The sequence below is a fragment of the Cataglyphis hispanica genome, chromosome 22 (genome assembly GCF_021464435.1).
Source record: "Cataglyphis hispanica isolate Lineage 1 chromosome 22, ULB_Chis1_1.0, whole genome shotgun sequence".
In the NCBI taxonomy this organism is placed as follows: Eukaryota; Metazoa; Arthropoda; class Insecta; order Hymenoptera; family Formicidae; genus Cataglyphis; species Cataglyphis hispanica.
This window is the reverse complement of record NC_065975.1, coordinates 2,500,615-2,524,768: the sequence shown is the minus strand read 5'-3', so window position 1 is coordinate 2,524,768 and position 24,154 is coordinate 2,500,615. Positions and strand designations below refer to the sequence as shown.

At 32.0% G+C, this 24,154-nt stretch overlaps 3 protein-coding genes across 9 annotated transcripts; 1 reads left to right on the top strand and 2 right to left on the bottom strand.

The window, feature by feature from the left end:
• Positions 1-417: 417 nt before the first annotated feature.
• LOC126857773 (uncharacterized) lies at positions 418-7,301 on the top strand. The gene is made up of 7 exons (XM_050607492.1): positions 418-690; positions 817-911; positions 1,782-1,919; positions 2,549-2,784; positions 2,885-3,105; positions 3,194-3,459; positions 3,803-7,301. Exons 1-7 carry the CDS (start codon positions 418-420, stop codon positions 4,188-4,190), a joined length of 1,617 nt encoding a protein of 538 aa, XP_050463449.1. The 3' UTR covers positions 4,191-7,301.
• LOC126857568 (endothelin-converting enzyme homolog) lies at positions 4,575-18,043 on the bottom strand. 6 transcript variants are annotated; one of them, XM_050607148.1, is made up of 13 exons: positions 17,873-18,043; positions 13,820-13,933; positions 13,503-13,659; positions 12,962-13,171; positions 12,604-12,884; positions 11,929-12,027; positions 11,657-11,827; positions 11,166-11,314; positions 10,571-10,793; positions 9,843-10,302; positions 9,355-9,501; positions 9,144-9,283; positions 4,575-9,030 (listed from the first exon to the last, which is right to left on the bottom strand). In XM_050607148.1, exons 1-13 carry the CDS (start codon positions 17,882-17,884, stop codon positions 8,854-8,856), a joined length of 2,340 nt encoding a protein of 779 aa, XP_050463105.1. In that variant the 5' UTR covers positions 17,885-18,043; the 3' UTR covers positions 4,575-8,853. The 6 variants fall into 6 exon arrangements, with proteins under 6 accessions (XP_050463105.1, XP_050463110.1, XP_050463106.1 ...); XM_050607153.1 differs by lacking the exon at positions 17,873-18,043 and adding an exon at positions 17,745-17,763; XM_050607149.1 differs by lacking the exon at positions 17,873-18,043 and adding an exon at positions 16,660-16,807.
• A 992-nt stretch (positions 18,044-19,035) lies between these two features.
• LOC126857580 (uncharacterized) lies at positions 19,036-23,805 on the bottom strand. 2 transcript variants are annotated; one of them, XM_050607180.1, is made up of 5 exons: positions 23,637-23,805; positions 23,162-23,214; positions 22,924-23,004; positions 22,598-22,815; positions 19,036-22,490 (listed from the first exon to the last, which is right to left on the bottom strand). In XM_050607180.1, exons 1-5 carry the CDS (start codon positions 23,697-23,699, stop codon positions 21,301-21,303), a joined length of 1,605 nt encoding a protein of 534 aa, XP_050463137.1. In that variant the 5' UTR covers positions 23,700-23,805; the 3' UTR covers positions 19,036-21,300. The 2 variants fall into 2 exon arrangements, with proteins under 2 accessions (XP_050463137.1, XP_050463138.1); XM_050607181.1 differs by having other exon boundaries at positions 22,610-22,815.
• Positions 23,806-24,154: the final 349 nt, after the last annotated feature.

The window sequence follows — 24,154 nt, the reverse complement described above, 5'->3', positions numbered from 1 at the left end:
ACTAAAATTTTTACGATAATTCGTCGCAAGAATCTATAATGTTGGACCATTAAATATACAAACAAAGATACGGTTTATAGTAAACATTATATAGTTTGTTCAATCTTGAAAAGATATAACTCCTCGTGTACACTTGCTGATAATTGACGGGAGGCAACAAAATGACAACAATAGCTTTTCACCTCCCGCGTCAAACCTGTCAATTATTATTCTATTCATGCGAAAAAAAAAATAATATAAACTCACTCGAACATTTCCACAGTCTTATTCGCGCAGTAAAAGTGGAAACGTCGAAGCGTAAAGTTAAACATCACGATGAAGCACCTCTTTTTATCGGTACTGCAATATCTCTCTCTCGTTTTTTTCAAGTATAGATAATATGTTTTACAACTCTTATTTTTCGTTTGCAAAAATTCGATGGCAATTTTATTTGCTTTAATTATATCGCGTAACGAACGACGATTGCAGGCGATATTCCCATGCGTTCTGGGAGAGATATGTCTCAGATTCTTTCGAAACAACCAGGAAACCAAGATCATCTGGAAAAAAGCGGGATATGTTTGGCTTTGGAACGCGATAACGGAGAAATTCGAGCAGCTCGAGGCGCTAAAGTGGAACAACACTGCCTTCTGTAGCGTCAACGCGATAAATGATGTGCGTGGAAAAACTCTCGTTGCCGCCATGGATTTCGTGAGTATCAGGATCTCCGATGATCCTTTACATGTCATTAACGTCATTTTTTTGTAAGATCAATCCGTAATTACCGAAAAACTGCAATGGTAGGAACATTATCCGAAGAAAAAAATATCGTTTTAGATAAGTCCATATATTATCATGAATGCGGATGAGACTAAAGTAACGGGATTAATAGGTGATGCCTGGGTGGCGTTGGAAGAAGCTTTAAAGTTCAAGTTAGTATTGTATGATACGCTTGGCTTATATAAATATTTGTTTTTCTTTTTTTTTCACAAAAAATAACACATTTTTTAAACTATAATTATTATAATAATATTAAATAATAATATATTAAATAATAAAATATTAAAAAATAAAATATATAATACATATACTATATAAAATATTAAATAATAATATTAAAATTAAAATTAATTTATCCGAAATATTTACTCGCAATTTTGCAAAGCAGAGAGCAAAATTTGATTAGATTTTCCAACTTTTGAGAAATTGAGAGAAAGAAAGAATCATTATACATATATACAATAAATTATGATTGATATAAGTAATATTAACAGGACTCGTATAAAATATTTTGAGATTCTATACAAATTTATATTCACATATGTATGACAGCTATTGAGAATCAAATATCTATATTGATGTGAGATTTTTCAAAATTATTTCGAGAGACCAACAAAGCATCCTTTCTCGCGTCACAGTCTGTATATAATTGAAAGTAACCGTAATATCATTTGGATTCGGCAATTTATATGGACGATTTTCATGACGACGCGTCTTCAAAGCGGTATGTGTGACGAAGCCGTACGTAGAACCTGCCCAATTTTCCGCGTACCACCCACACCCACGTCGCCGGTGTGGGTCAAAATACTCGCATGATTCATTCGTCTAGACAGGTATAAGTATAGTATCAGGATGGATATAGAACGGGCGGGAGGGAGAAGAGAAAGGGGTAAAAAGGATATGTTATACGGTATGTGGTGACTGCGGGAGGAAGGGGGATTGCGTTGGATGTGCGTGTGTGTGTGTGTGTGTGTGTGTGTGCGGAGCACCGTAATAAAGGCGTCTCTTCGACGAAAATGCAGGACAATTTATCTAAGTACGAGACGGTCGGTCATCGAGTCCTCGATGAATGGAGATGCTCACGCACTGCTGGCTGCCACGGCGATGTACACATACACAACGAGTTATTACACCTACAGCATACCGCTCACGACCAACTCGTAAGTCGAACGCCGGCCGTTAATTTGACCCATCAATCCACCCCTTCTTTTAATGCAACGCGCGAGCGACGACTCTGCCAGGAGGCGCGGAGGGGAAAGCGCGCCCTTTTATCGTGAGCTTTCGTCCCGTGACGCAAAAGTTTTTTTTTTTTTTTTTCAACTGCCGGTCTTTTACGCCGGTCGTTAACCCGGTTCCGGTTAGTCTTTAACCCGCTCCGCGATCATATCTTGGCTAATGACTTTCTGATTTTGTTTTCTTCTCGCGTGGCGGTCGCGTTCCGCGAAACAAGTGGAAAGAGTAGAGATAAGTTTTCGCATCGCGATCGTTGTCCGGAAAAAACTTGCTTATCACGCGGTACATTTCTAAGCCAAGATGCTATCGTAGGAGTAAGAGATAACGCGATCTTGTTCCATTTAATTTTAATATAACCCCGCTGAACTTCCGGAAACTATATTTTCCAAATTTTTGTTTACATAATGATTAATTAAATTGCACATTTTTATTAAAAATTATTTATAAAATTATATATATATATATATATAATATATATATATATATATATATATATATATATATTAAATTAATAAAAATAAAAATTATATATATATATTAAATTTTCCACCCTTAGATACGCTCTATTTGTTCAATCGGAAGGTGCGATTATCACGAGATGGTGGTACATTAATATCTTCAGCTATGATTTATGGCTGGCGTCTTTGATATCCGTTATATGTATTACATTCACTATCATGGGAATATATCATTTGAAGAAGCTTATCTGTGTTAATTACAAGGAGTGCAACGATGAGCTTTCCTCATTATCTTTCAGTTTTCTTTACGTCTTAGGTGGCATGACCGGCCAAGGTAACGCATAGGAGATGTGCCATATACGCACGCAGATAAAAGTGAATAGATAATAAATAATAAAATGCGACTGTAAATTTTTGTTATGCTCGCTACATAGGATTTGAGAAAATACCGAGAAGTTGGTCCCTCCGATTAATAATTCTATCCTTCTTGATGATGGGAATGTTATTGTCATGCGGATTCTGCAGTGCTCTTACTTCTTGCCTAACAAGCAAAGGAAACTCGGTTCCTCTAGCTAATCTCGAAGATGTGGTGATGAAAAGGACACACACGCTTTGCGTCAGAACGACCAGCAGTGCGTATCGTCACTTTACAGTGGTGCGTAAAAGATGAAAATAAAGAAAATGTATAAATACAAATGAAAGGGGAAAATCACATGTCACTGGAACTATATAATATTTTACAGGATAGAACAGAGGAAGGTGATCTGCTGGACGATTGGAAGGGATTGGTGAACAATGACTGTCCCGATATGAAAGACAGCGCGTCTTATGCTTCAAAATTATGCCGTCCTGGTTTCGTATATTTAGAAGCACCTGCTATATTTCAACCAATTTATCATAAAATTGAGCACAATTGTCGCATGATACAATTACCCGAGACTTATTGGAGTGTTAGATTGACATTTCTACACACTAGAACAGCGCAACATCGACAACTCTTTGACATTTAGTGAGCATCATTTTTTATCATATTAACTATAAATATAATTCATTGAAAAGAAGGACAAAACTATTTGCTTCTTATTTATTCGCCAAAATATAATCAATATTTTGGGAAAAAATATTAATTCATCGAGTCTACAAGAGATTCTCGCAATCATTCATGTCAAAATTAACTAATCGTTTATTTTATTTTATTTATATTATTATTTATTATATACGTAATTTGTGAAATAATTTATAGTCCATTGTAGAAAATATGATTCAAATTATGTTTAATATTATTGATTATGCGATTTTTTTTTTAATTTAATTCTTTATTTAATACAAGATATTTGCAATTCTGTCGATAGTTTAATGCGTATGCGTTCGGCTGGAATATTCAAATATCTTGAAAAAAAGTGGATTCCAGAAGAAACTTATAAACAATCCAATTATCTTCAATTGAGCAATTTTCAACCAGTGGAATACGGGCATATTTATGTAACTATCAATTTTTTCTCTATAATTATTGTTATCAGCGTGTTTATTTGCATTTTGGAAAACGTGTGGTACAAGCTGCGATGGAAGAAGAAAAATTTTAATTTAACATTGGAAATATGTGACAATAACCTAAATGAAACAAAGGTATGTCATAAAACGAGATATAAAAGATCTCGAAAACTCAACTCGATATTATTATCTGAAAATGTGAAAAATCCTGCATTTCTTCAGAACGTCACAGTACGAATTAATCGATGATAAAAAAAAATATCACATTTATAATTATAAATATATCTGAAATATATATCCCGGCGCGTTATATCAATAATATTATCTCTTTACTTTCGATAAATAAGATAGTCTCATACGAGTATTCCAAAGCTAATACGCGTCTTTAGAATCATAAAAAATTACATGCACCCATATAATATAATCAAAATCAAAATTATAATAAATAATACTGTTTATCTCATTGATTATTATTTTACATAATTTCTTACGCATAATTTTTTAATAATTCAACTTAAAAAAAATTTTCGTTGAGAGAAAATATTAATATATGAATACATATAATATATTGAAACCATATCATGTGACATATTTTTGTGGAAGAGAATAATGCAAAGAATATAATTCTAGCAGTAAGCGCAAAAAATTTTTCTATTTCTTTAATTTTGATTTAATAATATAAGCATATATATATAGTACATAATGTACAATACAGAAAAATAATCATGGCGCGAACATTGTCATTGAACGATGCGCTTTCTGTGTTACACAAAACCATATATACGTATAATATCTTCGAACACAACACGCAACAATGTAATCGCAAAGACGATACATACTTCTCTCATTGTTACAATCGTTATTCACAATTATTATAAACAACGAACATTTACAAATGCATGATGCATCGGCGTCAAATATTTAAGGCCTATATGGATCTTACGCTGTAATTAGAGAAAATTTGGCTTCTTCTTACGTGGTATTTCGCCACGTTGACTTTTTAAAGGGGATACGGAAATGAGAGAGAAATGGAGCGATTCCGGCGAGGAATAAGATGCGCGGAATAGAACATCCCATAATTTTCTAAAATTTTCCCATTTCCGCATTATACATACCTTGTCGATTTTTCAAATCTGACGAGTTTTTATCCCTAACACAGGGATCCTAGATTTAATCCTAGATATATCCCCAATAGGATCGTATAATTTTATCTTGTGAGATATCGTATTCTCTCGGGCATAAAAATGCACATTAATATTTGATTATTTTTTGTCCTAGAAGAGATATTTTCGAAAGCCCAACAACTAAATTCTTTATTTATTTGTTCGAACAAAAATGTACAACAATGTACAAAAAATGAAGAAATTATGTAATAATTATGACTTCATAATGCATAATTAATCATTTTGTCAAAATATGTCAAGATTAATGGGTTTTTTTAGAGTTATTGTTACAATAACTCTCGCGAGAATAACGTACTTCTTCGGTGTTCAGCAGTATAATCTAAAAAAAGTTAAGCGTAATTATCTAATTATCGGTAGTTTTTTCGTCCTTTCATACCATTCTCATTACGAACCTAAAATCGTAAATAAATTTACTACGTGCGTCAGTAATAAGTGTGTCTTACGTAATGTACAATGATGTTTTTCATTATCTATAATATTTTTTGCTCTCTTTCTTCTATAAGAAAAGACTACATATGGATGAATGTGTAGTTTTTTCTATTTTCTTTTAAATGATTGAAAAGGAAAATTTTGATTAGTGTCTCTTTTGAAATATGCAACTGCACTCAAACTGCAATATTGTTATTCTTACAGCGCAATTAATGATTTTCGTGATAACTAAAAAAATTTAAAGTAAAATAAAAATAAAACTTATGATACATACGTCACAAGATGCAGAAAGAACAATAACATTCTGTGCCATGAGAATTATTAATAGTTTATATATTTTTTAATAATTTTATAATTATTATTGACTTGAACAAAACTCTGTTAGAATCTTTTATCAAAATGATGCAGCAACATAAAATACATAAGCCAAATAAAATTTTCTTATAAAAAAATTTAAATATAATATTTCTGTAGAAAATAAATATAAATCTCACAGAAAATAACTTATTAATTCCTTCATATCCATTTTTTGCAATATGAATTTTCGGAAATTACGCTGATCAACTTCGTTATGTATAAATTTCTTTAAAAATTTTGTTTAGCAAAAAAGTAAAGTTGAACAGTTTGGTTCTTGAAAGGATCATATCATGTATCGTATGTATCGCAAGTTTTTATTTTTATTAAATTTATTTATATTAATATGTGTTAATCTCTTAAAGCCTGTTTTCTATTCAAAAGTACGCAACGCAAAATTTTTCACATGGTTTTTATATCGCAGAAGAAATAACTAAATTGGCAATAATTCCCATATTGTCTATAATATTTCAAGATATGTTTGCTATTGACTTCATGCTCTCGTTTAGCAAGAGAAGATTACAACTGTAACATTTTTGTAGCTTTATGTTTTAATCGTTGCAGACCGATTACGATGAAGTTTAGTTTCTTACTAATTAGAAGGCTAAAATTAATGTTAATAAGCATTAAAAAAAAAAATCTATGTCATTTTATTGATAGATATACACAAGCCTTATCAATTTCAAGATTGCATTATTTACAAACTCTTTTTAGCTTTTATCAATAAAATGTTATATGTTATAAGCTCTCCCGCATGTAATTATTCAATATATTAATATAACTTTTGTGAAAAGAGAAGTTCAAGAAAAAAATATATATAAAATTATGTTTTGGCAATCCTATGTAAGCATGAGAGTCAAACAACATTTTGCATTTTTACTATCAAGTACAGTACTTATATCTCTATATAAAAAAAACTTTGTACAATATTTAAACAGAAACGATTATTCTTTGCAAAATATAATACCTAATCTTCTTTGCAGTCAAAAATCATATGTAAAAATTTATAAATTTATAAATTTTTTCTCTTTAGATTCCAAATGCTCTCTCTTCCCCCCCACTTTTCTTTTTCCGAGAAAGAAAAAGTTTTTAAAAATTTGGTATTCGCTATTTCACAAAATAAATCAGTTCTTTTTAGCGGAGACATTTTTCTCGCTAGATGGAAAAGTCAAAAACCTCTAATTCGTTCGAATATCAAATATGCGCTGGATGCCACAAAAAAATATATACAATTAAGCACAATTAAAAATATTTTCTTGACATCAGCGATAGTGTCGTCTCGCGCGCGTGTCGCGTTACCGCGATCTCGACGACTAAATTCCGCCTACGCGCGCTAATCTCGTCAGAATGCCATCCATAAGTATTTTTTTTTTTTATAAAATAAACTTCTTAAGCCTATATATATAAAATTAATAGATCTTGACTGCAAATGTTACGGTACACAGCCGTCTTTCAGCTACGGCTTGCCGAGATCATCGAAAGCAAAATAATGTTTATATTTTGTAATATTATGTTAACATTAAAAAAATTAATGATTATAAAATTTTGTAGTAAAAAAATTTAATTGAATCACGCAAGATTTTTTTTTACTATTTTACCTGTAGACAATACTTATTTTTTAACGTCTGTAAATTATAAATTATTTTGTAGACTAGTTAACGCATTGTAAAGAATACTGCTTGCATCGGTAAAACATTTAGGCATTCCAGCTGATTGAATTTATATGCATAAAAATTAAATAGAATGCAAAAATAAATTAAAATATGTTTGAAAATTATTAATTAGAGTTATCTCTTATTATCAAGATTATAATCTTACAATTTTTCCATAATAGTTATCTTTTAATTTAAACAAATATCCAATTATTTTATCTATTATTTATATCTTTAATGCTTTTAGCCATTGATGATTATAATACTGATATTCCATGTATAAAAGTGAAAAACGACAGTGTGTACTGTATGTTGAAAATATTTTTACGTTCTTCGTTAGTTGATTTTAAGAGCTTTCGATAATCTCAATAAATTATAGCTAAAAGAAGCGGTGCTGATCGCGCTCGCGCGCAATATACCTCGATGTTAAGAACAATACATGTAATGATTCTGGTGTGTATGTGTATCTGTGTGTTCTTTCGATAAACAGAAAACTCCCTGATCATTTCTGAGCACGTACTTCTTTGGTCAGTGTCTGACAAATTAATTCTTGTCAATGAAATTCAGGTTTCTCTTTCAAAACGGTATAAAAATTATCTCGTTTTTGTGTTGTTTTGTGATTACGAAAAAATATCGATCCGCTTGAAGCGCGTTGCAAATAGTGTCATTTAAGAAAATGATTCAGATTTCTAACAAAAAGTATTAATTGAGAGAATTTTAAAAATATGTGTAATATATTTCGCGCAATCTAATCAGTTTACATACAAGCTTTGACTCGTCTGTGTGAGGGAAATAATGCAAAATTCTTTTTAATTTTTCAAGATTCAAATATTTAGAAACAGTGACAGATGAAATAATAAACAAAATTTACTCTCGAACTACATTCACGTCACAAATGTTTACTTAGTCTTTAAGTACAATGTTAAAGAAAATGATAAAAAAAATAATTTTTAAAAAAATTAGGCAAAGAATCTGCAATCAGGAGATGTTCGACAGTTTTTTGATAATACTCGTGCATGTTTAAAAATAATTGTGGCAACACATTAAATCATGCACGTTAAAAAAAAAACCTATCTTTAAATTTAAGCGGCTGTCCTCACATATGATATGCAGTGATATGTAAAGAAAAACGCACAGTCGTAGCAGGTTTCGTGTTTTGCGACGTGTATGTATCCCCCCTCATTACGCAACGGCACGTAGAAGCTGTGACGGTCCCACACTGCTATGATGCTAGAAATCAAGCTCGGCCGAACTTGATTTCTCAATGAATCAGTCTGAAAAAAATACGAGGCATTACCACACTTCGCACTTATAAACTGGGTTCATCTTCGAATCCTTAGGGCAGTTGAATTCCATCGCGAATTCTGGCAGGTTCGAAAGTGGTCCTATCACCCTGTACCTCGGCGGACTGTGAGAATCCTTCTCGATCTGAAGAGTCATTGCCTCGGTCGTTATAGCGGAGCACCAAACCTGCGGACATTTCTCACAATGATTAAATTTTTGTAAGAATATCAAGTTAAATGCGATCACTCTTCCATTAATATTTATATATATTTAAAATTGTGCAGTAAATCTATGACAACCTGTGCAAAATTCAGGAAGAATAGTTGACGATGTGTCAGGTTGAGACCGGGTAACGGCAGTTGATCCTTGTAGCTTTTAGGCATCGAGAGATAAGCGTGATACGCTGCCTTAAGGCCCCCATTATCGGCGATATTCTCTCCTGTGCATTAAAATCGAAACTCCCATATTTCTGTCATCGGTAAATAATTATTAATAATCAATCATATTTACCCAAAGTCTGTCGGCCATTTACATTTCGACCTTGTACTTGATACTGATCATACTGTTCCACAAAACATTCTGTTCTATTTTTAAATCGCTCTATCGTAGCGTTGTTCCACCACTGATGCAAATTTCCATGTAAATCGTATTCTCGACCTGTTCAATATTATCGAAAATACATAAGTAATAAAGATAAATTTACTTTTAAATAAATCTATATAAATCTGAGTGATTATATACATGATGCAAATATTTTGCGAGTAAAATAATAATATTATTAAAATATAAGTTTTTATTTCAAGCGTGAAAATTTCGATATGATATGTAATAAGACTCAGAAGTTCTCAATTTGGTTATAAAGTCAATTATTAATTTAGAATTAAATTTGTTTACAATATAATTAGCTTACACACATTTATCATAAGAAATAAATATTATATATTTTTTTTATTATAAAAATATTATTCAGGATATTTAATTCATCTTTAAACTCGTACCTTGATCATCAAAAGCGTGCGTTAATTCGTGTCCCATAACTACTCCTATGCCGCCAAAGTTCAAACTATTCGAGTTCTCTATATCGTAAAACGGACCCTGAAGAATGCCGGCAGGGAAGACGATTTGATTCTTGGTAGGCGTATAATAAGCGTTCACAGTCGGCGGCGTCATTATCCAAGTGGTCTTATTCACCACCTGATCGAGCTTCTCAAGATTCTTACGCAAGTTGTACTTATTCACGCGCAAATTATTTTGAAAGTATTCGTTCTGTTTAATCGCCAGATCTCTATAACGCTCATCGAGTTCGCTCGGTTGTAAAATGAAGTCTGGAAAGCCGATCATGTCAGTAATAGCATTCGCCTTCTCTTCTGCGGCCTTCCTCGTCTCCGCGTCCATCCAATCTAGATTCTTTAGATTTTTCGTGAACGCCTTGCGAACTTGATTGATCATTTCTTCTGCCTGAAAGCAACGATCGAAGCAAAACATTATTATTCAATAAATTAAAAGACGCATCTTTTGTTTAAATAATAATTCCAATTAATTTCAATATCGGAAAATCAATATTAGATTCACACGTCATTTATGTTTCTGAAAATTTCGAGGATATAATAAATCCTGTCTTAAAACGACAAATTATTATTTTCCATTTTGACTTGTACGGTTAAGAAAAATTTTAATAAATAGAATTTTTTCTCTAAGATTGATACATTAATATATGTATACTAACCATGGGTTTACTCTTGCCATGGAAAACCTCTCTGACGAACATTGCGCCAATAGCGAAACCCATGGCGTTATTAACATCGCTAACACAATAACGCCACTGTTCCTCGTGGCCTTCCGAGCCAAGCAAAGCTTTCCGCAAACCTTTGTAAGCTTCACGGAACGGCTTTGATAGGCACGCCGTCAAGGACCTCACGGTCTGCCAAACCAGATAGTTATTCAGTATTCTGTGAAAAGAAAAACGGTAGAAGAAAAAATTGGTTTTTTTTTTTAAATTGAAAAAGATTAATAAATATCTTGATATTCATCAGAGATCGTCTTTTCATCAATTATTAATATCATTTTTTTAAACAAATTTTGTGCTAATCAACAAAAATTAGAGAATTATTTATAGAAAATAATCATTTTTAGATATATTCTCAAATATCTAAATTTAAAATTAAATGTTTGTGTATGAAGTCGATTTAATTAAATAAAGTCTATTTAATTAATTAATTAAAGAAAAAATTATCTTTTATTAATTTAATTTTTCTAACACATCTGCGTTTTAAAGTAAGTTCGCCATCTCTGATGTATCTCACGCATACATATATACGTACATTTTCCCATCAGTTGTGCTGTTATAATCATTCACGAGTTTCGTCAATTTCACAAAGTAATCCGGTGCAAAATTTACGATCATCGCTTTACTGTTGATCTTCTTATTCACAAGACGCGTAGCATTTTGAAAGTAATCCACCCACGACATCTAAACAGATAACAACAACTACGTCTATCGTAATTTCGTCGATACTTCTTAGTCGAAAAAAATAATTGTCCTGATTGAAAAAAAAAAAAAAATATTTAAAATATTCTTAACACACGTATTATTGACAGGATATCATATGCAGGATACGGTAGAGAACCAAGGATATCATACAGGATATGATACAGAATAAGACTTATCTCATCCAGGATATTATACGATATTATATCATAGAGGAAGTTATAGATGACCGCAAAAAATGTTGTTTTAACTGCAAGTATTGGTCGCGTCCGCAAATAATGAGAAGGCGAATATTCTCGATCGAATAGGAGATAATAAACGTACGAAGGGTGCTTTACGTTGCAATTCGTTCAATGACATCAGATTGTAGAGCTTCTCCTCGTCCCTGCGTTCCTCGGGCGGTATAGTAATCCTCGCAAGCTTCGTCTCGAAATCGATTATAGCCTGCATCTGTTTCTTCGTGGAGTTCTCCTCGCCACCTAAGAGCACGCCGATCTGAAAACGTGCACGAGTACCTGTACTCGATTCGTCCGATGCGATGCAGCGTATCGTGCGGCGATAAACCGTGCACGCAAATACGTGCTGCCCTTGTGTACCTTTGTCATGTAGTCCAGGTAGGCAGCTAGAACCTTGCCATGCTCGGTTACGTTGAGATAATTGTCTGCAGTCGGTAGCGTTAAACCTCCTTGATCAATCTTGAAGATAAAGATCTCGATATAACATTGGCATATGTGACGCTAACTGTCATTATACAAAGACAACGAAAGATTCTTCTTTTAATTTATTAATTGCAAAGAAATCGTTCTGTCATTGATTATTTCTCTCAGATAACATATTTTATTTTATACGTGTACAAGAAAATAAAAATGTTATAAAAAATTTTTTGTATTCTACGAATATATATTGACTCGTTAAAAAATAAAACGAAATTTAATAACGATAAGTTTGATGGAGAATTGAATAAAATTACGTACATACAATACTTTTAATTATAATATTTTCTTGGAGATAAAAGTTTTTTAACATTAATTTAATTGACCGCCCAACTCTAATTATGCGGCGTTGCTACAACATAATAATAAGAATAAAAAATTCAATTAGTATTATTGTTCTAATGAAATTAAATTTTATAAACGAGAAAAATAATAGTAATTAACTTATTGTCAAATATAAAAAATATCACAAAAAAAAAACACATCTAGATCTTTCTCACATTGTCAACCTAATTTCTCTCTCTCTCTCTCTCTTTCTATCTGTTATAATCTGTTTACCTGGATTATGTGTCTAGTACTATTTCGATCGTCCTCGTTCACGGCCCAGGAGAACAATCCACCCATATTGTAAACATTTTGTAGGACATGCATGCTATTTTGTAGCGACCACGCGCTTACGTTGAATTTGCCAGAGATGTTCCAACCGCCGATATTTTCCAACAGTTCCAGCATCGGCTTAGCTCCGAGCGTCTCGATAGTTTCATTCGCATCCATGCAAGATAGATAATAATATTTCGCTTTCTTCTCAGCCTTCGACTTCATCTCGCTGAATGGTTTTTCTGCGCGCGAAACATACTTAATAAGTACACGCATTAAGATTATCTGTAATAAATTATGATCAATTATAAACGATTACCGAGAACATTCTTGACGACCAGTTGATTATCCTGGTCCAGCTTGCCGAATGTGCCCCAAACACTTTTCCCATCCGGAATAGGATTTTTCTTCCTCCAACCTCCGCAAGCATATTCGTAGAAATCTTCACAAGGATCGACGGAATAATCTATACTATTAATTATGGACGCTGCCACCGTGACACAGTGTTCTGTGAGGCAATGTGCACCATCTGCAATTTATAAAGTTAAGACTGATTATACTGATATTGTGATTAGTTTTATCTGTTTACGTTATAAAACACATGATATTACGTTAAGAAACATGTGAGATCAACGTTTAAAAACAATTTTAAAAATTTTACTTAAAAAAATATAATCCACTTTAGAAACATCAAAACCAGTTATACCGCTATCTAGTTTAGAGTTAACTTAATTAAATGTGTTCCTTCTTTATTTTTATAATAAATATAGATATAAAATGTAATGTTAGAAATGAGTAACACATCGCTAACCAGATAACTGTTGATAATATTAATAATCCAGAAGTAATTAATTTTTCACCTTCTCCGTGAGAAGTGACATGAAGAATCTGTGCCTCATCCCAACCGTTTTTGCTGCTAATCACGATGGTGAATACTATGATCGTCAGTGATAAAGCAGCGCAAATTATGAGAAGGCATCTCTCCAAAGTAGTTCTCGCCTTCCACATCGTTGTACCCTGAAACAACAGAGTCGCATTGATTGTTATAATAATGATTGATTGTTAAGATAATGATTGATTAATCATTGATTTGAAATTATAATTTTGTAACAATAATTTTTGTAAAATATTTGATTAATTGGATATTATATATGTGTATGTATATGTATATACGTACCGTATGATATCTTATGTGTGTAGCGGATGTACTGATGCCTTCGCTGTTTAAAGCGACGGAGCCGATGCTGCTACTGTCTTCATCTTCAAATTCAGCCTGTTTATATCTCGTCATCTGAAGAGAGCCATATAAAAATAAATTTAAAGTGTGAATAGACATCAGAGATTTAAAGCAATATTTAAATCGATAATATGGGCTGCCGGTGTCGCGTCAATTTATGAAAAATAAAGAATCGCATTTGATCTTTATGACTTGTGCGTTAAAGTTCCTGTTTTTTTTTTACTACAAGTATATTGACGTTAAAACAAGAAATCATTTCTTAGATTATACATAAATTTTGCATAAATTACTGATTAATTACTTATGCGATTGCGCATCCTGCAAACAAAGATGAAACAAGGTGCGTCTCGCGTATGTTTAAGATAAGACAATTAGTTGGTCATAAATTGCTACTGTATGCAGTGGTCTACAACTTCGCTTTGTACTCCAAAGATAATTGAAATAGTGATTCATTATTTATAAATAATGAAGAGGTATCTAGTATTTAAGCTTTATATAATTATGATAAATTGTAAGAGATTATCAGAGGGAAAAAACAATTCTCATTTTAAAAGAAAAAAGATTTTATAACGAAATACGAAGAAGATTCCGCAGAAAACGCAATATATTTAAACTTTATTTTTGCGCGGTAACGTAATTAAACGCAGATCACGTACAAACATGTTACATAATTATTCCGAGTTTTTAAATTATTATTTAAAAGATTTTAAATTTTAAATTTTAAATTTTTTAAATATTGTGATTGCTGTTTCAAATATTTAACATATTTTATGTTAATTTATTTTTTTATTCTTTTTTCTTTTTGTTCTTTAACAGTAAGCAAAGAATGTTGACGAGTGGAATTCATCGCGAAAAATTTTTGTAGGAGACACAATTGTCGCGGAAGAGAAGCTTTTTGTATTGGTATTTTTTGCCTTATCTATATTGCAGACATTTGTTTTTCTGACACGGTTTGCCGTATGGAAATACAATAGTCATAATGATCTTAAGTCAAACATTGAAAGTATCAACACTCGTGTATAAAGCGATATTCATATAGCATAATGCTATGATACCGGGAAAACAAAATTCATGAAACGAAAACATGGAATTAAATTAAATTCGTTGGGATGATAACAAAAACTGCCATTCCTAATTTAATTCCAAATTATTTGACTACAAATATATAAGTAGAATGCTGGCACGCTGAATTTTAACACAAAACTTTATTTCTCCGTTTACCCAATCGTATTTGAGTCACTCTATGTGTTATTTGAACGTCAAAAGAGAGATCAAAATTTTTAACGAAATCAAATTAGCTTAAAAAAATGGCAATTAATATTAAATTGTGAATATCAGTAACGAGATGTCGAAAATTTCTTTTTGATAACGATTTTCAACGCGAGCACTCTACGGAAATAGTTCCCGATCGTGACTTTCATCGAAGATGCAAAACTCACTCGCGAACTTCGTAGCAAAGCTACGATTTTAGACTGTGCTAAAAATACATCGCTCTTGACTCTACAAAACGTTCTAAAGGCGCGTTCAGGCGATATCGGACAGACCGTGACAGGCCGTTTATTCAAAACTCACGTCGCACTTTATGCTTGCAATTAACACTTCTCAGACCAATACAAATTATTCAAATTATACAATTTTTTATGGAGAAAAATTAACTATTATAAGTAGAGAGCATGAGTTGAACGGACATTATATACTACGTTTGAAGTGAATGCGAGCCTTAGTTCTCGTCAGTCTAATACGTCTATCGACGTGCAGCCTCCGTTTCAGATGAGATTCGCTGATATCATTTACGTCATCTTAAGCAAAAGCAAATGACAGATTTAAATATATTACATGTGCTTTGATGGCTACGTCGCATTAGTTTTTTTCTCTTTATTTGTTTCTTTTTAGGATTATATATATATATATACATCATATATAGTATTTTTATCATTTGATTCTTACATTTGATTCTTATTTAAACAAAGACTTTCGCTACTTCTTTTATATGCTTAATGCATAAAAAAGAAAAAAGCTCACCAGAAATTTGATACTTTATATATATAAATGTTTCTGGCTTTTAAAATATATCTATATTGAATTTAAAAAGAAAAAATATATGACCAAAGATTTTCAAATGTATGCGTGAGTGTGACAAATACTGAATAAACAAGATTTATTTTGAGTAAAAAATCGTATTTAAAATAAATTTTACAAATCGTTAATTTGTTTTATTCTTGCTTGAGATTCTTCGGTTCAACATTTTAAAAGCGTGTATTTACGTGATAATATTTTTCGCTGTTTTTAAATTTTCTATTTTATAAAGATACTCAAAAATTTGAAAATTAAAATTATGTTATATTTATATAAATCTGCAAATGCACAATTTATTTAAATATTAAATTTGTAATTATAAATAAATTTCATGAAAGTCTGAATTTGACTATAAAATTTTGATTTTTATATTAGTTAAATATTTAAATATTAAAAAGTCGTAAAAAGATCGTCTCGCGTGTCTTTGTTAAAAAAAAAGAATTGACTCTCTCTCAATTATATCACAAATAAAAAAGAATGTTAGTGTTGACATGACATGTATTATATCTTCAACACACACGGCACACTAAATCAAAATTAAATACATTAAAGTAATTCATATTACAAATAACCACATAAAGTAGTAATTACCGTATTTTCTATTATAAAATTAATTTTTTAAATTAATAAATGTCTCAAAAAAAATAAAAATAAGCTACCGTCATTTACGAGACTTCTCAAAAGTCATGAAACAGTGTACTTACTTTCGCAATCACGTTTAATTACGCATTCACCCGGTTTTATTTTCGCGAATTTGCACGCTGCAAAACGCGAAACACGCGAGACGTACAGACGCCGTGACGAGAAGCAAACTGCAATTGGCTTGCACGCGCTGCATCGGCGTGCGTTTGCGACACGCGGAAAAGCGCGCGCCCCGAACACGCACGCGCCGCGCGCACGCGTGTCTACATACGCGCCCCTCGCTGTATCTTCGCCTTCGGCAAAGTGTTCGCTTTAGCAGGAAGCGGACACTTGTGACGCTGTTATCGCCATTAAAAAATTTTGCGGCTTGACACGACAGCCGACAGATGATTATACCGTAACAAGATCAACAATTCACAGCCGGCTACGATACAGACACAATGTAGAATATTATACGAGAAGTAAAGGGAGCGCGGATCAAGTTTCGTATATATATGTGAAACAAAAAGAATATTAATATTCTAATAAATTAAAACATTGGCATAAAAGGAAAATTAATGACGTTTTAGAATATATAAATTTATAGACATAAGTGCGATCTTATCAAGAAATTTATAAAATTTTGTTATAAGAAATTTTCTTTCCTTCTTTAAGATGTACAATATATAATAGTAAATTATAATAGTAAATTATTTTCATAAGACTTAATTTTTAAATTGTACAAATTTAATTTTGAAATCTTTCTGGTAAAATTTTGTTGGAGAAATATACATCAATTACAATGTAACACACACGCGAAGATAGCATATATTTAGGAGTGCAGCGAGTGCAGCGAAAGTTAAAAACAAGGTCGCGTCAAATACTGATATATCTTAATCGCACGCAACTAAGTATACGCAACTTGCGTACGCAAATACTGCGCTTTAATTTATACACATATGTGTGTGTATGTATGTTTGTAACAAACCATGACCTACGGTCATTAACGCTTATCAATGAGGTAAACCGTAATTATAAATGTCATACGAAAATGATACGGGCTTCTCAATCGTCACACTATCTCCCACGATATCGCGATCTATCAAAGCATTCGTTATTCGTAATCATAAACGTTATATAACAGGAGAGCTTTCCGAGCAGAACGTACATACAAAAACGTTTCACATTCGACTTCGGCTCAATTCAGAATCATTTCATCAGCCGGAATCAGGAAATCGGGAATGTTTATCGCCCACGCTCGCGTCGCATTCGCGGATGCGTGTCCGAAGGACTCACCTTCACCGACATTTTGACCCGGCACACGATCGCGCAACCACTGCACTGTCACCTTAATTATTGATTCACCATTGAGGGTGGAACACACGCACATGTACACACATACACATACACGGATCGGGGAGGCAACGATTGAGGGTCGACGGACAAGGCAGATGACAGGAGGGTTGCTGGAAGAGATTGAGGGAGGGGTGGGAGGGAGAAGACGGTGGTTTTTTTACACTTTTGAGTATTTCCGTTTGTCACCACGACTATGACATTTTTTTGTCGCTTTCTGCCAGCGTGGCCGTTAAAATATGCTGTAGTCGGCTTTTTCGCGGCGACAGCCTCTTTCTCTCTCTCATAGGGGATGCTTCACCGCCCTTGCTACACCCGCTTCTCCCGCCTGCCGCGCCAATCCCGTTTATATTGATTTCTCGCTCGTCCAGTTGCACCTGCCATCTCTTATCATCGTTTCGCGACAAGTACTGCCTTATCATTCTGACACTGATATTATTCGTCGCATATTGATCAGTGATTCAGCAAAGCAATTTAAAGATTACAGAAAAAAATAGATCGATACAAATAATTGGACGATTAAACGTCCATATTGACATACGTCCATGTAATATCTTTTGGAAGAGATAACATAAAAAAATAAAAAAAAAAAGTTTGATATTTATTCTGGAGAAAAGAAAATTTCTAATTTTATTTTAATTTTTTGAATATATTTACTGCTTTTATTTCTAATTAAAACATTACTTATTATCAATCGATATACTAGCATTACTTATTATTACATAAATACCAAATGTTAAATAAGAAGAAATTTATTTTAGATACCTCTATTTAATCTAAACAAAAATTAATACATATTTTTTAAACTTTCAATTATTTTTTTATGAGAAAATTTAAATAAATTAAAGATGAAGCTATAGCAGGGCTTTTTTAAAGAATTTTGAAATCTTTTATTTTGAAAAAATTGGAAACGGATATTATTATCGCATTAAATTTTATATTTGATAAATTTTTTGACAAATTTCAAATAAATTAATTTTTCTATCATCCAACTTTTGTGCTATCATCTTTTCTGTATTCTCTTGTTTCATATTTATATGTGCTTGAAAAATATAAGATATATTCTATTGTTTTAAAGGACTTTATATATAAGTAGGCTAAAAATATACGTTATCTTAGATATATACGTGAATAAATATTTCGTGTCTTTATTTTAGAGACAGACAATTTTTTCACATTAGTATAGTATCTTACATACAATGTCATTGATTCCGCGCGAATATATGATTGCACATTACGGTGAGAAGATCATTCAAACTAGAGCTTATTAAAGCTATATACGATATGACGCGCAGGCTACGCACGCACGCAAAATATAGTGGCTTTTGACTAAAAATTCTTATAGACTCGTAATCTATCGTGCATACATATCCATGTATATACATACATATACATATTGTATGCGTGTATGTATATATATGCACGATATACAATAGTACAAGCTTACGGTATAATCACGCGGATTCCTTAAACAGCCTCCATTTATAATCAGGATCGGTTACAAAAATGGATATATTTATTGTATAATCATGTGAACTCCTTAAACAGCTTCCATTTATTAATTAGGATCGGTTACAAAAAATAATTGTGTATATACATATTGTGTATATATTTAATTTATTTTGTTTTGCATTTTAAAGTAAGACCTCCTTGGCTACGAGACTGCGTCTCGCTTATCCAATACTCTTGCTTATCTAACGGACTTGTCACTATTGGCACATACGTGTTTCTTGGACCGTTATTATAATTCAAGAATCTAAATTGAAGATTTAGCGCATACGACGTAGTATTCTACGATTTTAAAATATTCGAGAAGTGTAGCGCGTTTAAATCAATGACTTAATCTAATTTATCTAAACGATATGATTCGACTATTACAATTAATATATTGCCACGATTGATCAAAATATTATAAATTAAATGTCATTCATGTCACAGCATGAGAATAATTTTTCTTCTTGCATATTACGTGTAAAAAAATTGAAGAGAGCAAAAATTTTAAATATTTGTTATGAACAATAATATTAACACGTTATAAACATGATCGTGTGTTTTTAAGTCAAATGTAATAAATTTTTTTTATCGTATATATTTTCTCACTGTTCGTGCTTTTCTAATATTTAATTTTGAACGAATTTCGCTTTCAGCTTTTTATATTTTTATGCGGTGGCATTTTTATTACAGCAATATATTCTTGCTTTAATCGTGAACAAACTATATAATTGTTTTAGATAACTATGTGTATCTTATTCTTAAATACGTGTGCAATGTGTAGTAATTAATTTTACGCATTTTTTAATATTGCGATAATATTAATGTGCACATATATTTGTGATAGAAGCTTAAATATATAGAGGACTGCCTTGACCGGCTTGAAATACAGCTCGAAAAATGAGATTATTTTGGCATTGTCAAGTTCGATATCAATAATATTGTTACAAAAAATATGTCGGAATTTACATTATAATATTTAAAAAATAAATCTTATTTTTTTAAAGACCTTAGTCTCTTCTATAAAGACTTTGTTCATAAGTGCGTTTCCATCTGAGGATTTAAAAAAATGTGCGATAATTATTTGCTTATATATCGTTACGATATGGAGAAATGAAATATAATGATTAATATTCTTTTTTATGCATAAGTGGATTAAATTGGTCCGCTGACTGTGGAAGTACAACGTTCCTGAAATACTGGTTGAACCGTTCCGAAATCTTAAATTACGTTAAGTATAATGCAGGGATAAAAATTAGATCAGTGTCTAATAGAATGTTGGAAAAGATTTTCTTACGGCAGTGTGTTGCAGATACCAGAAATAACGCTTTATCGGTGTATGTAAGAACACACTATCATCTATCACACTTACAAAGATAATATTTAATATCACAATAGGTAATCAAAAAATAGTTTAGCTTTGGAGTTGCGGTATTATTTCCAAAAAATATTGCGAGAGTGCAATTTAAGTCTAATGTCTAATATTATATTCGCTAATTCTGAGAGAATAGTGGATGATATATACATCACATGAGATTCGACTATCAGATTCGATAATTAAAGATGCAATAAAACAATAATAATATAAATAATAATATAAATAATATAAAGTAAATATAAATTATTACTATGTTAAATATATCATTAATTATCCACATATATGTCAAAGAAAATAATATATAGCATTATTTTTAATAAAATAGAATCCTTGTTTTTTGTCACGATATTCGAAAATAAGAGAAGATTATTCTAAGAGAAGTTGATTCTCGATAACAAACGATTATGTTTGTATTATTACACAAGTTACACGTGAATAACAGAGAGATAAGAATATAAGAATAAGCATCGCGTAATACAATAATAAAAATTTCAATTTATACTCAGTCTAGCGACTTCGATCTGTTTAATTTGTGTTTACTTTCAAGATCAAAGTTTGTACTCCGGTTCATTGTACGAAGATCATGCGCCGTTTCGACATTTTCATTTGGAAGCAATTGCGCATTTTCAAAAATAAAAGATTCTAATATCACATTATTGGATGGATTTGATTGAGAAGAACTCGCAACAATCTCTACCGCTTGTTCCGGAGAATTTATGTTACAAAGTGCGTTCTCGGAAGCTGCCATTCGATTAATGGAATTAAAAGTGCACCGTTGAGAACTCGACGAATCTTTGAAGGAAATTCTTCGGAAGCTGCCGCCTTGGTAAATGACATTTCCAGTGTGATTATGCGGTAATTGTACGAAGCCACTGTAATCCGGACGCTGGTTTCTTTGTGCCGCAGAGATCACGGGGCATATACGCTTCAGTTTGTTCTCGCTTCCGCTTCCCTCTGTTTTAGGCGAGGAAACACGCATTTTTGCACATCTCTGCTGAGACGCACAATTTTCATCCTGCACGATCTTACCGTGGACTTTCAATACAGATTGATCATTTCCATGCCATGGACTGTGATCTCTGTAGCTGCCAGTAGCAGTATCGAGCATTGCGTATCCTTCTGCATTCTGAACTTTGTAACCATGAGTTGCGTTTTCCGCATTCGAGACATCGGCCGATCTGTCCGTCGAATATCCTGGCAACTGTTGTGAACTGTTCTGATAACTAGGACCAAAATTGCTTCCTCCAGAAGCGCTCGATTCCTGTGGATACTCCAAGGGAACGCACATATTTTGATTAATAGCGCCATTCGCTACACAATATTGCGAGAAATGAGCGAACGGAACATTCTCGTGATTGTCAAGCTGGTGGGAAGTTGCGTTATCACTTTGACTGGAATTACCGTCTATCAATCTAGCTGGAGAGTTGCAAGTATAGAAGAAACACTGCGATACACTCGGATTTGGTATCACGTTCGCCGTTTGTAGATTCAATCGCGCAGAAGATTCCGGCGACGCTGGATTGGAAATTTTGCCGCGCGTCTGTGCTATCACTGTCTCATAACTTGGCGGTGGACCGTACAATTGATAATAAGGGCAACTGGTATTATTTAGCACTACATTCATATTCTGATAGTGCGTTGAAGTAGTTGCATTACCGTTATATGCTGACGCCGCTGTATTTCTTTGAGGACCTATTATAAAAATTTATATATATAAATATTTGTGCATATATAATATACATAAAAATTTATATATATAAATATTTATGCTTTATTTATAAAATAAAAAAAATTTAAACCTTTCCACATACGATGCAATAGGACGGTATTTCTTGCTGAATTATATGTAATACGAGCTTGTTGCGCTCGACAAGATGTATTACGATGATTTTGAGATCTAGGATAGAAAGATCGAGTTGGAATAGCTGAAGCTGCTGCTCTATATCTGCCCTGCAACCAGTATCGATACCACCAGCCACCACCAGAACACACAAGGAACATGATTATAACTAGAATCCTGAAATATTTTTATTTTTTATATTACAAGATGCAAATTGTCCGAAATATTGTTGTAATAATTATTAAAGCAAAAAAAAAAAAGATTATTGTTAAAGATTCTACATACCAATAGTACCATAAATGATGGAAATGGAGTCCAGGTGACACACAACAACCAAAAGTACAACAATATTCTGTTCTTGAACATCTGCAAGATAATTTTACATGACATAAAAAAAAAAAACTTTTAATATTATATTTATATAATGAATATTTATATATAAATAATATAAGTAATTTGTAAAGATAGTACATAGATTAAATGTAGTCAAAATTGTTAAAGTATAAAAAAATGCAACTCTTACTCATAGTATTTTAATTCTTCAGGCATATTTCCAACACAGTACTTTGCTTCTGCCTAAAAAAATTACTCTTAATGAAGTTTTATAACGAGAAAAGAAGCAATATACATATATACCTATATATTTTGCACTTTCCAACAATTTGTATAAATATATTTTAATGTAATTTAATATCATAAAATTTCATAATATACTCTGTAATGAGTCTTTTATATTTGAAAGTTCATCATAACTCCAGTGTTTAATTTTATAAAAAAATAAAAAATTTAATACAATTGAATAAAAAAGATCTATTTCTTTTTCTAAATAAATTATTTAAATGTAAAAATCATATATATATATATATATATATATATATATATATACATAAAATATAAATTAATAATTTTTAAATCGGATATATAATATTTTCTTGAGAATTGTAAAAAAAAGCTAAAAAAATGAGCATTATTTGTCAGTAAAGGACAAGGATACTTACGTAAATTAGACACTTTGATGTACCCGCAAATATCGCGAGTTTCTTTTTGCTATTGCGAACCATTTTGCTAATATTCACGTCGTCGATTCCGCAATCAAACGCAACAAGATCTAACACAATGTTTTGACATAATCGCCATTTCCCACCGTCCCTGATGCATGTACACACAACATTGTAGCATTGCGCGCATATCGCTTATTGATTTCAATTTCGGAACTCAACAATGACGTCAGCTCACTATCAGTGCTACCACCATAAAAGTGAGCGAATAAGATAATTTTCTTCCTTTTAAAATTTTATTTTTTTTTTTTTCTTATATACTTCATATAATAATTATTTTTCTCATGGAGGGATATTAATCTCATTCAAATGTATTCATTATTTTGAGTGAAATGACACGGGCTAACATGTACTAATTATTAGCAGAAAGAAGCCTGAGAGGAGTCGCACCGCTGTTATTCATAAGATGCTTACAAGTAACGTCAACTAGATCCATTTTAGAGACGGCGGAACTACAT